General features: G+C 47.5%; 2 protein-coding genes across 6 annotated transcripts in view; one reads left to right on the top strand and one right to left on the bottom strand.

The window, feature by feature from the left end:
- The window catches only part of COPG2 (COPI coat complex subunit gamma 2), an 18461-nt gene extending 5285 nt beyond the window's left edge, over positions 1-13176 (top strand). For 2 of the 3 annotated variants that reach the window (XM_042051739.1, XM_042051753.1), the window contains exons 7-24: positions 225-317; positions 836-922; positions 1965-2122; positions 2301-2434; positions 3072-3139; positions 3635-3823; positions 4640-4735; positions 5068-5311; positions 6091-6166; positions 7025-7128; positions 7605-7730; positions 8260-8322; positions 8708-8847; positions 9010-9181; positions 10012-10109; positions 11177-11315; positions 11428-11526; positions 12699-13176. In XM_042051739.1, the coding sequence (XP_041907673.1) occupies positions 225-317; positions 836-922; positions 1965-2122; positions 2301-2434; positions 3072-3139; positions 3635-3823; positions 4640-4735; positions 5068-5311; positions 6091-6166; positions 7025-7128; positions 7605-7730; positions 8260-8322; positions 8708-8847; positions 9010-9181; positions 10012-10109; positions 11177-11315; positions 11428-11526; positions 12699-12829 (2217 nt within the window). In that variant the 3' untranslated portion in view covers positions 12830-13176. Of the gene's footprint in view, positions 1-224; positions 318-835; positions 923-1964; positions 2123-2300; positions 2435-3071; positions 3140-3634; positions 3824-4639; positions 4736-5067; positions 5312-6090; positions 6167-7024; positions 7129-7604; positions 7731-8259; positions 8323-8707; positions 8848-9009; positions 9182-10011; positions 10110-11176; positions 11316-11427; positions 11527-11662; positions 11813-12698 lie in introns of those variants that run through there. The other variant, XM_042051745.1, reaches the window with a different exon arrangement.
- Positions 13071-15969, bottom strand: part of MEST — a 7276-nt gene continuing 4377 nt past the window's right edge. For all 3 annotated transcript variants that reach the window (XM_042051783.1, XM_042051766.1, XM_042051774.1), the window contains 4 exons: positions 15536-15637; positions 14825-14901; positions 14332-14395; positions 13071-13931 (listed from right to left, as the gene is read on the bottom strand). In XM_042051783.1, the coding sequence (XP_041907717.1) occupies positions 13814-13931; positions 14332-14395; positions 14825-14901; positions 15536-15637 (361 nt within the window). In that variant the 3' untranslated portion in view covers positions 13071-13813. The remainder of the gene's footprint in view (positions 13932-14331; positions 14396-14824; positions 14902-15535; positions 15638-15969) is intronic.

The following is a 15969-nucleotide window of genomic DNA, read 5'->3' as shown; positions in this document are numbered from 1 at the left end:
CAGTTGGAATGTTTGGGAGCTCCTTTCTGATCTGGGGTTGCTCTGCTGGTGACTTTGTCACTGAACCTTCAGGACCAGGCAGCTCAAACCCACGTCTGCCTTGCAGAATTAACTCGAGATTTTTGCTGAGGGTCCTTTGAATGTGGATTTTTGCCTTATGCTGCTTTTATACTCTTCCTCCAAAGTATCCATGCTTCCCTTTTTCCCTCTTTTTCCCCTCTTAGGGTACAATGCTACAAGCCATCGAGAGGTACATGAAACAGGCCATTGTGGACAAAGTCCCCAGCGTGTCCAGCTCTGCTCTGGTGTCTTCCTTGGTAAGTAAAGCAGAAGATTTTTGTAAATCTGGGGTTGTGTCCAGCTGGGAAGGTGAGTCTGCTGTGTTTGTTTTGTCCTTTCTCTGGCATGACTCTTCATCTCACTGGAAAATAAGGGAAAAACAGAGTTTCCTTTCTCTCCTCAAATTCCTTCCTTAACATTTGAGTACATCAATCGTAACAATTTCTAGTGCAAAATGCTCATCATCTCTGCAGTCAGTGTAGAACATGAATTTATCTGGGGAGGGGCCATGAAATCACCTGCTAAAACTGCAATTCAGGATTATTTCTGCTAATAGGCACCAGAAGGGCAAGATGAAGGAATCCACTCTGTTTTCCTCTCCCTTGTTTAGGAGAAAAGGCTGGGAAAGATCTCATTAGTTCATTTTTTTATCAATAGAAGTGGAAGCGTGGTCATTTGAGACTGAGATGTAAGGAAAATCACAGTTTACAGGATAAAGACTGGCTGTGTTGGGAAATCTGTTGTGAGCTTGGCTCCAATGCCAATTTTTTTGCAGCACATGATGAAGATCAGCTATGACGTGGTCAAAAGGTGGATCAATGAAGCTCAGGAAGCAGCTTCCAGTGACAACATCATGGTACAGGTGTGTTTGAGGGTGGCTGGCCCTAAAAACACTGGGGGGGGGTTTAGTGAAATTCTGGGAGTTCTTAAGAAGACTTCAGAAAAAATACCTTCTTTTCCTTTACTCTTTTAAAAGCCAGGATTGTGATTTGTGGGAAACAACTCGACTGTTTGAAAAAAATCATGAGTTTTACCATGATGCCAGCACAAGGTTGTTAATTATGAGCTGGCTCTGGAGTTCTCTTCCCTTCTCCTGCTAAATTTCTGATAGCTGGAATGCTGCTGCCTGTCCCACAGTGGTGGTTGCAGAAGGGCTTTGAATCTGAGTGCTCAAAAAGTTTGGGAAATTATCTCACTGCCTCCCAATGAGCATCTCTCGGCCTTCAGAAACTTTGCCAGATGCAAAAGGACCACAAAGATGAACCCAAATATCAGTAACATCTCCCCAAGAGCAAAATTTCTGCACAGATATTCCAGACATCGGTGGAAATGGACTTATTCTGCCTGTTCAGAATATGGAATTATTCTGTCTGTTGCAGACTCATGATCAGAAAGATTCTGTAAAATCAGCATTGTTCTTGCCCACTTAGCAGCTTCATTAAGCCTTACAGTAAATCAGCTTTATGGAGGGGGGGGGGGGGGAAACCCCAAAAATAACTTAGCAAGGAACTAGAAATGTTCCTTTGTGCTTCCATCAGAAAGACCTTGAGGGTTTTTGTGAGGTCAGCTCTCATTTCAGGGCCTTGGGATATCCTGGGTGTGGAGTGCATTAGAAATGCAGACTGTGCAAAGTTGAAACCTTTGAAGTTATGATATTTAATGGGGGGGGGGGGGGGGAAGGAAATAAATTAACTTTGTGGCTCTTTGGATCTTCAGGAATAGTTGAGAGTGGACAGAAAGGGGAAGGAAACGTTGCAGATCTTTGCAACTTGTCAGGAAACTCAGCTCAGTTGAGGTTAGAAGGTATTTCTGCAAGGAAAGAGCAATTTTTACCCCTCTTTGATGTCTTAACGTGGCTCTTCCAGCTGTACTCAGTGCCTGCCCCTCTGTTTCCCATTCCATAGTATCATGCTTTGGGGCTGCTCTATCACCTTAGGAAAAACGACCGCCTGGCTGTGTCCAAGATGCTGAATAAATTCACCAAATCTGGGCTGAAATCCCAGTTTGCCTACTGCATGCTGATCAGGATTGCAAGCAAACTCCTCAAGGAGTCTGAAGAGGGGTAAGTAAGAGGCAGAATTTGAAATACAAAAATCAGTTAGGGTTTGGAAACAGCAGCATTTTTTCAGTGTTTGTGGAAATCTCCACAGAGACAGAACTGTAGCTGTTGGGATAATGCTTGGCCTCGATCTTAAAGGGTTTTTCCAGCTTAAAAGATCTTGGGATTCTTGTGTTTGTAGCCATGAAAGTCCCCTGTTCGACTTCATCGAGAGCTGCCTGAGGAACAAGCATGAGATGGTGATTTATGAGGCTGCCTCTGCCATCATCCACCTGCCAAACTGCACGGCCAGGGAGCTGGCACCTGCTGTGTCAGGTTGGTCACAGCCCATTGTACCCCTGCAGCAGCTGAAACAAAGGGTAATAAAGAAATTGAGAGAAAATACAGCACAATTATAATACCCAAACCCTGAATTTTCTGATTGTCCCCACGTTAAAGGGCTTTTGGATGAGATCCTTTTTCCTTGTTTCATCCAGATAAATGGCAGTAGAGGTGGCACAGGGTGATACTTGTCTTTATCCAGCTGCAGGAAGTTGGGATGGGAGGGAATCATGGAATGGTTTGGGTTGGAAGGGACCTTAAAGATCATCCAGTGCCTGCCATGGGCAGAGACACCTTCCACTATCCCAGGCTGCTTCAAGCCTTGTCCAACCTGGCCTTGGACACTCCCAGGGATGGAACAACCACAGTTTCTCTGGGAAAATTCTCCTCCACCTGGAATACAGACCTGGAATGTAAAGGCAACTGTAGAACCCTCCTGTTACTGGTAATAGGATAAAAACCCAGGAGTTTATTTTTAACCTGCGTGTGAAGCTCGTGATAAATTATGCATAGAGCTGCATGACTATTTATCAGTGTGTAGTTGAATGGAGATACATTAGACTTTCTACTCTATTCCCTTTCTTTGAAAGAGGTCATCCTTTTGTTTTTTGGTTTGTTTTTTTTTCCCCAGTGTTACAACTTTTCTGCAGCTCTCCCAAACCTGTCCTGCGCTATGCAGCCGTCCGGACCCTTAATAAAGTGAGTGCTTTCAAAACCTCTGAATAAACTTCATTCTCTGAGCTCAGATCTAGCCAACAGTGCCTAATGATGTGTTACCTCAAGCAGAGCAGCTGCCCCTGTGATGACCTTATTTGGAATTCTTCCATGCTGGAGAATTGGCTTTTCCATGCCAGATCCCCTGGTGTGACAGAAATCTTTCTGCATTCGGGCTGTGTTTGCTGATTTCTGGACCACAGGGATATAACAAGCTGTAGTTACATAATTTGTGAGCTTTCAGCTGGAAGGAAGCAGAATCCTGGATATTTAACATTACAAAATCCACGTGAAGGAAATACTCTGATTGCAGAGCTGCAGAACACAACAGCAGCAATTTGTGACTGTCAAACCCATGAGCTGTAACTTAAAATTCGTTTAAAACGCTGAAACCAAAACCCTGAGCTCTGATTGCATCAAATGCTTTGAACTGCAGGATGCTCCTGCTCCCACATAATTTTGGAACTGCATTCCTTGCAGGTGGCCATGAAGCATCCATCTGCAGTCACTGCCTGCAACCTGGACCTGGAAAACCTCATCACCGACTCCAACCGGAGCATCGCCACCCTGGCCATCACCACACTGCTGAAGACGGGCAGCGAGAGCAGCGTGGACAGGCTCATGAAACAGATCTCCTCCTTCGTGTCAGAAATATCAGATGAGTTTAAGGTGTGGCATTGGAGGCCTCTGCTCTTTCCAGCTGCAGGTTTTTCTCCCATTCTTGTTTTTTATCAAGCTTTTCCTGTCTGTTAATGCTTCGGTGATTTCGTGTGGTAGGGCGAAGTTCAGAAGGTGCAGTGCTCTGCTTTCCAGCTTAAATATCCTAAAAAATTCCTCCCACCAGTCCAAGAAAGGGAAAATATCATTTGGTGGATTCCTGGCTCCTGTGCTCCTGTGCAATATCCTGCAAATCTTGTACTTCCTTCTGGTTGTTTTAGAGAGGAAAAAGGATTTTAATTGTTCTGATTGAATTTATATCACATTGGTCTAGGAAACTGTGAATTCTAAATTCCTACCATATCTGTAAGTTTTATAGTGACTAAACTGGTAATAAATTAGTTCAGGATGGTTCAGTTGTACGTGTTACATCATGAGGAGCACAGCAGGTCTCTGCAAAATCAGTCTGCTTAAAGTGGTCTTAAGTCCTTGTTTTTATGAGAAAAATGAGTATTCGATAAATTTGAAATTGCAAAGAGTTTTAATGACAGAATGTGACAAGTTGAAATTGCATCATGATCATCCCTGGGCAGAAGGAAGGCGGATAAGGAGGCTTTTGAGTTAACATATTCCATCCTAAATTCCAGTCTCTCTGCCAGAGCCAGGTCTACCAGCACCCTGGCACAAAGTTGTTACATGCTGGCCCCGAGAATCCACCACCTGATTTTTATCCTTGTAAATCAATCAAGGTGACAACTTGAGATAGAAGCCTGTGTTTTTCCTAGGAAAGCAAACACATGACCCCTGTCCTTCTGTGTTGTTCTGCAGGTTGTGGTTGTGCAGGCCATCAGTGCCCTGTGCCAGAAGTACCCTCGGAAGCACAGTGTCATGATGACCTTCCTCTCCAACATGCTCAGGGATGATGTACGTGTGACACTTGCTCTGGGGGGTGTTTTGGCAGATTTGAGCCTGCTTGGTGATGGGAAGGGTCTCTTCTGTCGGTGGGTGCACTGAAAGATGTGCTTGAGTGGGTCGGAGCTGTGTGAAATGCTCAGGATTTAGAGCTGAGGATGCTCAGATGTTGTGCCTTGATGGGTCAGGGGGCTGGGAATGCTCTGTGAGGTCATGCAGCACACCTTTCCTTACCCCAATTTGTACAGATGATTGTTTTCTCCATGGCGAGCGGTCACTGAAGCATCAGGGAGCTGAGCCTCGCTCAGATCGGAGGGTCACTGTCCCTGATTTCCCTTTGCCAGGGTGGCTTTGAGTACAAGAGAGCCATTGTGGATTGTATCATCAGCATCATCGAGGAGAACCCTGAGAGCAAGGAGGCGGGCTTGGCTCACCTCTGCGAGTTCATCGAGGACTGCGAGCACACCGTGCTGGCCACCAAGATCCTGCACCTGCTGGGCAAGGAGGGCCCCAGGACACCGTCCCCGTCCAAGTACATCCGCTTCATCTTCAACAGGGTGGTGCTGGAGAACGAGGCTGTGAGGGCTGGTGAGTGCAGCTCCAGGGCTGGTGAGTGCAGCTCCAGTCCTGGAAGCTCCCATGGCTGAGAATTCCCAGGCTAAAAGTGGGTTTGGAGTATGGGGAGTGATGGTTCTTCCCCAGGCCCTGTGCAGAGCTGCGGAGGTGGTTTTACCCTGAGGTTGTTTCAACTCCTCACGTCATCTTGGCGTCAGCACCTGGGCTTCAGAGCATAAATAATAGATTGGTTCTAGGCCCTTAGAGTGTCTGCTGGAATTCAAGATGTAATACATGAGGAGGGGACACTGCTGCTTCCCTATTTAATGTCATCGTCCTAAGTTTGTACTTCCTGAAACAGCTTCCTCTTCTTTCTGGGTGGGGATTTTCTCCAAGCTGGTGCCAAGCTGAAGTTCGATTTGTTTGGAGAGGAAGCTCCAAGTGGTTGCTGAGGGGTTTGAGCTGCCTGCAAAGCCACTGGGTGTAGCCTGGCCCTGGTCACCACTGGGTGCTTGTGTGGAAAACAGATTTATCTGGAGTGGCAGCTGCTGCAAATGGCAGAAGGGCCAACAACTGGAATATTCCACAGATCTTAACAAATATCTCATGGAGAGCTCTCTCAGAACAGAGCTGCAGGGCTCTTAAGCTGATCTTGATCACAAAATTATTTCCATTTGGAAATACAGGAATCCATATCACTGAAAGGTTTATGGTGTGGAAGTGAAAGGGTCTGGAAATTGAAAATTCAGGGCTGTGAGAATGTGTTTGTGCAGAACTTGGGCCCCTCTGACACCTCCCTGTTCTCTCTGCAGCTGCTGTCAGTGCTTTGGCAAAGTTTGGGGCACAGAATGAGAATCTGCTTCCGAGTATCCTGGTGCTGCTCCAGAGGTGAGTGGGGATGGCTGGGCCTGTGCTGAGCCTGTGGTGACACAGAGCCCTCTGATTCCCTGGAAGCAGCCAGGGAAGGAAGATCAGACCTGGCTGGAACTTGCACTGAGGTTGTCAATGCCGGTTGAGGAGTGGGAAAATGCATGGCTGGAGGGAGCAGAGCACTGCTGGAGACAAGGAAGTGAGAGATGGGATTAGTCATGGAAACGAGATGGTAATTTGGTCTGAGAACATTGCTCAGGAGGTAATAAATCACAGAATCATTGACTGATTTGGGTTGGAGGGATCTTAAAGCTCATCCCATTCCACCCCTGCCATGGTGGAATCCTTCCAGTATCCCAGGCTGCTCCAAGCCACATCCAGCCTGGCCTTGGATCTTCCAGGGATCCAGGGGCAGCCACAGCTGCCAAGGCCTCCCCATCCTCCCAGCCAGGAGTTTCCTCCTCCCATCCAACCTAAATCTCTTTTAGTTTAAAATTGTTCCTGCTTGTCCTATCAATATCTGCCCATATAAAAACTCTCCCCCTACAGAGCTTTTCTACATGTGGGCATTTTTTACACCCCTCGAAGCAAGAAAATTCCTATCCAGGTTACTCATAAATAACTTTTGTGTTTCCAGAGCTGGGTGTTCCCATGTCACAGGTTCATGTCTCTTGCTAAGACATGTAGTGTTAATGATTTAATTGAAATTAAACCAACTCCTGTACTGTAGAAACACATTTTTACATAATTTGAAAAATCTCTTGAAGGAGCTCTGACTGTCATTGCAGTATCAAAGCCAGTTTTGGCAGTGCCATTTTGAGCTCAGCTCTCTGATGGCCAGAGCTGGCTGACCCCTGTCCCCTTGTCCCCAAACAGGTGCATGATGGACAGCGACGACGAGGTCCGGGACAGGGCAACGTTCTACCTGAACGTCCTGCAGCAGAGACAGCTGGCCCTGAATGCTGCCTACATTTTTAATGGTCAGTGGGAGAAAGGAAACCACTCTGAGCTGTTAATTCACATGTTTATTTCTGGCCTTAGCACTTGCCTGCAAAGTGCTTATGGTGAGAGTGGTGGATTTAGCAAAATATGGGGAAGCATGGTCTGGGAAATGGAGCCAGGAGTTTGAGCTGGGCTTTTCTCATTGATTCTTCCTTCACTTGGCGTAAATTTTTTGATTTTTGCTCAGTCTTTTCCAATCCAAAACGAGGATGAGGGTGGATTATAACGACATTTTATGTCTGTAACTGAATATTTGTATGAGCAGAGAACTTAATTTTAATACATGTAAGATTCTTGAGAGTGAACTGTTTAGACTTGGCAACTTTGTGTCATCTTCAGAGCAGCTTTTTTTCTCCTTTGCCTGTTTGTGTTTCCTGTGGATCAGCCCTGCGTGGCATTGCCTGTGGCAGTTCCAGCTCTTAAAACTGAATTTTTCTGCCTTTCTCCTCTGCAGGGTTGACAGTCTCTGTTCCTGGGATGGAGAAAGCCCTGCACCAGTACACACTGGAGCCTTCAGAGAAACCCTTTGACATGAAAACAGTTCCCCTGGCTACAGCACCAATCTTTGAACAGAAAGCAGGTAACACCCAGGCTTCATGGAAATGGCCTGGAGGCAAGGCTTGAAGCCTTGGGGCTGCTGTTGTTGTGCTGATCTTGTTATCAGGGACAAGTCTGTACTTCATCAGGATTTATTGGTTCATAGCCTTTGGAAAAAAGCCTTTCCAGGAGCACTCAGTCACTTCCCTGGCTTTCTTCCACATCCTTGCACAATTCTTGAGTGTCTTGACTTAGCACAACCAGCTTTGGATTTGTTTTTTTGCTCCCTTCTCCTCCTTCCATTTTTTTGCTGTCTCTTCGTGGCTAAGGTGTGGTTTATTCCTCATAACTCAGACTTCTTTTTTTCTACTTTCAATTCACTATTTCCACACCAAAAAAAAAAAAGGTGTTTCAGTGTGTGAGCAGCCAGGCTGGCAGTGGTTTGCAGCAGAATGTGTGGAACATTTAATGAATATAATTTAAGGAATATTTAGTGGAGATTTAATGGCATTTAAACCTTCTGCATGGCTTAGTTGAGACAGAGCACTGAGTCTTTGCTTTTTTCTCCACAGAGATTGCCCTGGTGACCAGCAAACCTGAGAAAGTGGCTCCGTCACGCCAGGATATATTTCAAGGTAGGAGAGAAGATCAGTGGCTCTGCAGAGCTACAGGAAAGCTGGAGAAGGACTTGGGACAAGGGCTGGAGGGACAGGATACAGGGAATGGCTTCCCAGTGCCAGAGGGCAGGGCTGGATGGGAGATTGGGAAGGAATTCTTGGCTGGAGGCCCTGGCACAGGTTGTCCAGAGCAGCTGTGGCTGCCCTTGGATCTCTGGAAGTGTTCAAGGCCACGCTGAACAGGATTTGGAGCAACCTGGGTTAGTGGAAGGTGTCTAGGGGGTGGAACTGGATTATCTTTAATATTGCTCCCAACCCAAACCATTCCTAGAGTCCATGAAGTGTTGGGATGATGGCAGGATCAGAGCCTGTCACTGTTGATCTTCTTTTCCTTCCTGCACAGAACAACTGGCAGCCATCCCAGAATTTAAGGGCCTGGGTCCTTTGTTCAAATCTTCAGAACCAGTGCAGCTCACAGAAGCAGAAACAGAGTATTTTGTTCGCTGCATCAAACACGTGTTCCCAAACCACATCGTTTTCCAGGTGAGGGAATTCACACCCTTTTCCCAGGGTGCAGCAGGATCTGGCAGAGTTGCTTGAAATGCAGGAAGTTCGCTGCATGCCATGGAAGATTTTTGGTGATTTGGGGGAAAAACTCTTGATGTTGACGTGTTTGCAAGTCCTTTTCCTCGTTTCCTGCTGCAGTTTGATTGCACAAACACCTTGAATGATCAGCTCTTGGAGAGAGTCACAGTGCAGATGGAGCCATCAGATGCTTATGATGTGATCTGCTGCATCCCAGCTCCCAGCCTGGCCTACAACCAGCCTGGAATGTGCTACACCCTGGTCAGGATCCCCCAGGATGACCCCACTGCAGGTGAGAAATTCTGCCCAACAAATCCCTCACGTAAAGGTTTGGGGAGAACACCAGGAGTTGGAGGTGTGGGATTTGGTTCATCCTGAGGTTCTTTGCTGTTTCTTTTCTGTGTGTCACAAGTGCTGGTTTTTAGCAGAATAATGGTTATAAATAATCAGTGGTGTTGGATGATGAAAAATGGGGTGTTAAAGAGGATTGCAGAGCATGCAGGTAATGGAAACTTGGATTTACTGCCTGGGATCAATGAAAGGAGCACGTTTCACACTGTGGATGTTTGGTAGTGTTTAAGGACTGAACCAGTAAAAGGAAAATGCAAATAGAATAAAAATATTCTTAATTTGAGGCTTTAGAGAATTAGAAACAAGTACAAAATGTAGGAATGAGATTTTCTGGGGCATGAAACTTCCCTTTCTTTCCTTAGTCTCACTGAAACACCACTGGGTTTGCAGTTATTTACATGACTTAGCAGTGAAGTGGATTTGGAAGTTATTTTAATACCTGGGAAGATCAGAACTAATCTGAACTTGCTGAACTGTGGGTTTGGATCATATTCCATTTGTCAGAAATCCTTGTGGAATTCCTCCTGGTGGCTACTGCTGGATCTCATGGCAGCATTTGGAATCAGTGGCTTGTTACCCCTGGAACACTCCTGAGCTTCTCCTTTGGCCTTTATTTTCAAATCAAAGGGAAAAATGATATTAAAGTGCTCTGCCCCAGCCACATTCTGTATTCCTGGGGCAAAACTGGTGGATATTCCAGTCTCTTTTTGGGAATAGAGGGCTCCAGCAGAGGAATCTGCCCTAGTTATCCCAGATTTCTCTCTCTTCCAGTCACTTGTACCTTCAGCTGCACCATGAAGTTCACGGTGCGGGACTGCGACCCCAACACGGGGGTGCCAGACGAGGATGGGTATGAGGATGAATATGTGGTGAGTCCAGGATTTGTTCCCTTTTCCCATTGGCACTAATTTGGGATAAATGTGGCCGTTGGGTCACATTTTCTCTCAAACCTGAAATCAGTCCATGGCAGGTCTGCCTGAAACACCAAAATACTGTAAAATGTCATTTTTGGATCCTTCCCCAAAACCTCATTTCTGTCAAAAGTTTTAGTACCCTATGGAGAGTTTGTGGGATCAGACAAGAAGGGAGGAAGGAGTAACTTCCACTGTCTGTTTTCAGAATTGTGCCCCAATCTTTCCACCCCAAGCATTTGCATTTCTGTTAATTGTGTGGTCAGTGATGGGGATAAAAGCCAGATCCCAGGAGGTACTGGGGGGAAATAAAGGCTCCTTCTGGAGCCAGGCTGGGAGAGCTGGGAATGTTCCCCTGGAGAAGGGAAGGATCCAGGGAGAGCTGAGAGCCCCTTGCAGGGCCTAAAGGGGCTCCAGGAGAGCTGCAGAGGGACTGGGGCCAAGGCCTGGAGGGCCAGGAGCCAGGGAATGGCTTCCCAGTGCCAGAGGGCAGGGCTGGATGGGAGATTGGGAATTGGGAATTGCTGGCTGGGAGGGTGGGCAGGGGCTGGAATGGAATTCCCAGAGCAGCTGGGGCTGCCCCTGGATCCCTGGCAGTGCCCAAGGCCAGGCTGGACATTGGGGCTGGAGCAGCCTGGCACAGTGGGAGGTGTCCCTGCCCATGGCAGGGGTGGCACTGTAGATGATCCTTAATGTCCCTTCCCACCCAAACCATTCTGGGATTCCCTGGATTCTGAGAAAGTCTCTCCATGGAAGCCCAGTAGGGGCTGTAAAGGGCTTTGGCCCATCTAGTGATTGCCTCATTTTCTGCTTTCCTTTAGTTTCACAGATGTTTTGTGTAAATATTTTTAAAGTTTCCACCGTAAATACTATTTTCCCTCTTTTTAGAAGCTGTGATTAAACAGTTCTCCTGGAATTAAAACCAGGAATTGTCTTGGCAAAATGCTGTGGGCTCTCTTTCCCTTTCCAAGGTGAGGATCATTTCCATAACTGGCCTGAAAATTTCCCTTTTCTTTTCCTCCCAGTTGGAAGACTTGGAGGTGACAGTGTCTGATCATCTCCAGAAGGTTCTAAAACCCAACTTTGCAGCTGCCTGGGAAGAGGTGGGAGATGACTTTGAGAAAGAAGAAACCTTTGCACTCAGTTCCATTAAAACCCTGGATGGTAAGAGAATCCCTCGTTTATTGGTGACCCACCTGGGAAATCATGCTGGGATTTTATTTCGTGTCATAAATAATTACCTGGAATCATTTTCTCCTTCAATCTCTGAATGCAGAGGCTGTCAATAACATCATCAAGTTCCTGGGCATGCAGCCCTGTGAGAGGTCAGATAAAGTGCCAGAAAACAAAAATTCTCACACCCTCTACTTGGCTGGTAAGTGTTCCTGCTGCTGAACTCCAGGTTTCCATGGCCCCACAGATTTTTCTAAATGAAGGGAAATGGTTTAGGAGATCCTGCTGTTGTTTTGGGAGTTTTTTCTCTGTAGGAAAGGGGTTTTTTTTCTCTGTAGAAAAGTGAAGGGACCCAGTGTGTTGAATGCAGCTGGTGCCAACTTGGAGCCCTCTGTTGTGGACGTGCTCAGGCCAAGCTCTGTGTCTCCTGGAATGAGGGAATTCTACCTGTGGGAATGGTGGAGAATCTCTGATTTGAGAACTTCCCAGAGCAGACAAATTCAATTCCTTGCCTGAGCTTATCTCAGAAGGGTGATTCTGGGAGCATCTTGTTCTCAAGTTCCTGTTGCTAAAGACACATCCTGAGTTGCTCTGCAGCACCCACAACTTCTTCTAGAATCATGGCATTGTTTAAGTTGGAAAAGCCCTCTGAGGTCATGGAGTCCAACCATTCCCAGCACTGCCAAGGCCACCACTGCCCATGTCCCCAAGTGCCACATCCACAGGAATTTGAAATCCAAACAGGGATGGGGACTCCAGCACTGCTCTGGGCAGCTGTGCCAGTGCCTGACCACCCTTTCCATGGAGAAATTTTCCCTAAAATCCCCCTGCCCCTCCCCTGGCCCAGCCTGAGGCCATTCCCTCTCTCCTGTCCCTGTTCCCTGCCAGCAGCGCCCGACCCCCCCGGCTGCCCCCTCCTGTCAGGGACTTGTGCAGAGCCACAAGGTCCCCCCGGAGCCTCCTTTGCTCCAGGCTGAGCCCCTTTCCAGCTCCCTCAGCTGCTCCTGGGGCTCCAGCCCCTTCCCTGGACACACTCCAGCCCTTCCAGGTCTCTCCTGTCAGGAGCTGCCCCCAGGATTCCAGGTGGTACCTCAGCAGGGCCAGCACAGGGGACAGTCCCCACACTGGGGCTGGCATAGCCCAGGTGCCATCAGCCTCTTACCCACCTGGGGATGTCCAGCCACTGTCACCAGCACCCCCAGGGCCTTTCCCAGCTTTCCAACCCCTCTCCCTCAGCCTGGAGCATTCCATGGGGTTGTGACCCACGTGCAGAGCTGAAGACCAAACCTGCCTTGCCCTCAGCCGTTGTCCCTGGATCAGGACTGGATCCCTGAGCCTCTCCCAAAGTGACCTGTCCCTGTTGCTTTGTCCCAGGTGTGTACAGAGGTGGCTGTGACGTCCTGGTGAGGTCCAGGCTGGCACTGGGGGACGGTGTGACCATGCAGGTGACAGTCAGGAGCAAGGATGAGACGTCCGTCGATGTCATCCTGGCTTCCGTGGGCTGAGAGTTCCAGCACAGCAATTCCTGGAATTCCTCCTTTTCCTGGCTGTCCTTCTGCATGTAGTTTTTATTCCTCAATTTGGGAAATATTTTGTATGATGTTCCATTCGTGGCTGGCTGGTACTGAGCCATTCCCAAGTCCCTTCCCTCGTTGTCACTTACACATTCCCACCTAACTTATGGCATCTCTGGCCACTTGCAGTCAACCAGGGAAGATAAAAGATGCAGGGGGTGAGAAAATGGAATCAGATTTTTGTCAAAATTGCTTTTTATTAACAGAAAATAAACACTGGTTCAAGTGGTGGAATTCATATGAATTACTGTTAATAAAATAGAATTTTTTTGTTCTAATTCTGTCTGCTCCAGTACAGAAAAAATAGCCCATCGTGGCTGTTTATGAAGCAAAATCCTCTTATTCCTAAAGGGATGCTATTAAATTCCCAACATAAACAATTAAAACCCACCCCAAACCTCCAAATTTGCAATATTTTTGTGACTGTCTCTTCTTCCACACAGAAAAATCAATGTACAGAGAGAGATAAAACTCCACCTCTTGAGGCAGATTCAATTCTCTGAGCCTTATGTCAGGTAATACCAAACCCCAGGGCAGCCTTTTCCTGGGTTCAAATTGGGAAAAATCCCATATGGAAAACTGGGAAGGGAAGGGGATGGAGGGACCTGCTGATGAACTGGTGTTTCTTCCCAAGTCAGGGTGAGGATGGAAGGAAGGAACACGTTTAAATGCTAATTTAAACCCCTGCCTCTCTAAATACAGAAGCTGGGCAAGAAGGGGAGTAGAGGATTGGAAGAGCTGTCAGCATCCTGCTTTTCCCCTCATTTTTCCAGTGCTCCAAGGATTTAACTCTGTTTGGCAGCCCAGGATGAGGGTGTGAGTGCAGTGTTGGATGTGGGAGATAAAATCAAGGGGGTTTTTCCTGCCCCCAAAGCCTGACTCGGAAGCAGAGGGTCAGAACTGAGCTGCAGCAGCTCAGAAGGAGTTGATGAAATTCAGATAAGCATTCAGGAATCCCGTGGGATCCTCCAGCTGGGGGTAGTGGCTGATGTGGTCATCCAGCACGGACACTGTGGACATGGGAAGCACCTTCCTGGTGGAAAAATGGAGCAAGGCTGAAACACAGGAACTGCAGCACACTCAGCCCAATGGCACAGCCAGGATTCTGCCCATTTTTGGGATAAAAAAAGCCTGGAGCAGCTGACCACTTCCAAGGGCTGGATTTCCTTCAGGGTAGTTTGGAGGGGGAGACTTCCTCAGGTACCAAATCTTCCCTCTGTGGTTTTAAAGTGGATCATGGGATCCACTGAAAATCCTGAGTTGGGTGCCTAAAATGTGGAAGCAACTTCCAAACTGCTCTGACTGAATCACCTGGCTGTGCAGGTCACAGTGGGAATTAAAAACAGCCTCCATGAGAATGGAATTGAGGGAATAGCCAGGCAAAATATCCCTTGGGATGAAGCCCCAGTTGCACATTCCCACTTTTGTCTTACTTGTAAAACTGGAGAAACTCCGGGTGTGGATTCACAGGGTCCAGGGGCCCGTAGATGAGATGCACTGCAAGGGAAGCACAGGCAGAGCTTTTCTAGCCATAAATTAATGGATTCATTAATTAGGACATCCCTAAATTAATGCCAAGGAGACCTGCAGGAGTGTTCCCTCCTCACAAAAAGCTTGGGAAGCTTCCAGTGGAGCACTGAACCAACCAGCTCCGAACGGGCTCTCGCTGGTATGCCCTGGGGTCAAGTTCAGCCTCCAAACCCCAAACTTTTCCCTGGTTACAACTTTTCGGGCTTGAAAAGCTCCTCAACTTCCCTGGAGCAGCACTTGGAGAACCAGCCATGAACCAGGGAATTACCTCTGCTGATAAACTGGATTTGAGCTCAGAGTAACAAGAGCCTGATGCCTGGAAGGAGCCAGCGCCTGGAAGTGAGGGAGGCAATTCCCAACAATCCCAATGAGCAAAAGGAATGGATTCCTACTCACGTGGGACCGAGGTAGACATCAAAGCCCCAACCCAGCGCTCTCTGTGCTTCTTTCTCTGGTTTATGTACTGCAAAATACTGAAGGAAAATTCGTTGTTATGCAGTGGGTGCTGCCCAGCCTGGAATTTGCTCCCGGGGCTGTGCAGTCAGATCCAGGTGGGATCTGCATCTCCCATGGGAAAACAGCACCACAGCATCATCCCTGGGCTCAGTGACTCCATTCTCCCAGTGGGAGAAGGGGAGACAAGGAACTGAACCTGTGGCCACCAGCCCAAGATCCTTCTAAAAGCCACAAACTGGAGAAAACAAAACTTCCAAACTCCCAAGCTGGAGATGTGGGACTGGGACTTCCGGGAATGGCCCAGAAGGTTCAAATCCAGAGGCAAATCTCTCCTGGGACAATGCTGGGGGATCTGCCACAGCTTTAGCTCCAGTCATTACCAAACCCTCCCCCCCGTCCCAAATCCAAGCCGTTGACTTCCAAAGAAGAAATCCCCAGGTTCCACATCTCCAGCCGTGTGCAGGCTCAGATCCAACTCCAACCTGCATTTCGCTGCCTTGCACCATCCCAGAGAATCCCTGCTCCGACATCACCCCCAGCTCTTTCTTGGGATGCAGTGTTGATCCCAGACTCCAAAAGAAGCAGCTGGAAGTTCTGCAGAGCCTGGCTGAGCTCCAGGAACCTTGGAGCAGGGAATTGATGCCAGCGTACCTGTCCATAACGAGATTCCCGTCGTTATTCCGCACTGCTGCCCACATATCCCAGTATTCCGCCTGCGAGGGCTGCGTGTAGGGCCCAAAAACTGCCCCGAGCCTGAAAAGAAAAGGAATTTGGAGCCACCTGGAAGCAGCTGTGTCAGGGGAGCACTCAAAAACTACTCGAGGGCAAAAAATTCCAGCACTTTCAGTTTCCATGAGAAACTCCAAGTGCTGAGATGTCCCACAAATAAGTGGGGATAAGTGTTGGATGGCCTCAAAGGGCTTGTTTTTTGGGGGGAAAAAAAGAGGGTTTTTAACACTGCTAAAAATATCTGGTTATGAAAAAAGAAATCTGATTAATAAATTTGATAAATATAAAATAAAAATAAAATAAATAAAAGTAAATAATAAAAAAGAAATCTGATTAATAAATTTGATAAATAAAAA

Source organism: Corvus kubaryi, unplaced genomic scaffold (genome assembly GCF_017639235.1).
Source record: "Corvus kubaryi isolate FWS band 111438036 unplaced genomic scaffold, C.kubaryi_AGA036_p1.0 135, whole genome shotgun sequence".
Lineage (NCBI taxonomy): Eukaryota > Metazoa > Chordata > Aves > Passeriformes > Corvidae > Corvus > Corvus kubaryi.
The sequence above is the reverse complement of the archived record's forward strand: the minus strand, read 5'-3'. Positions and strand labels throughout refer to the sequence as shown.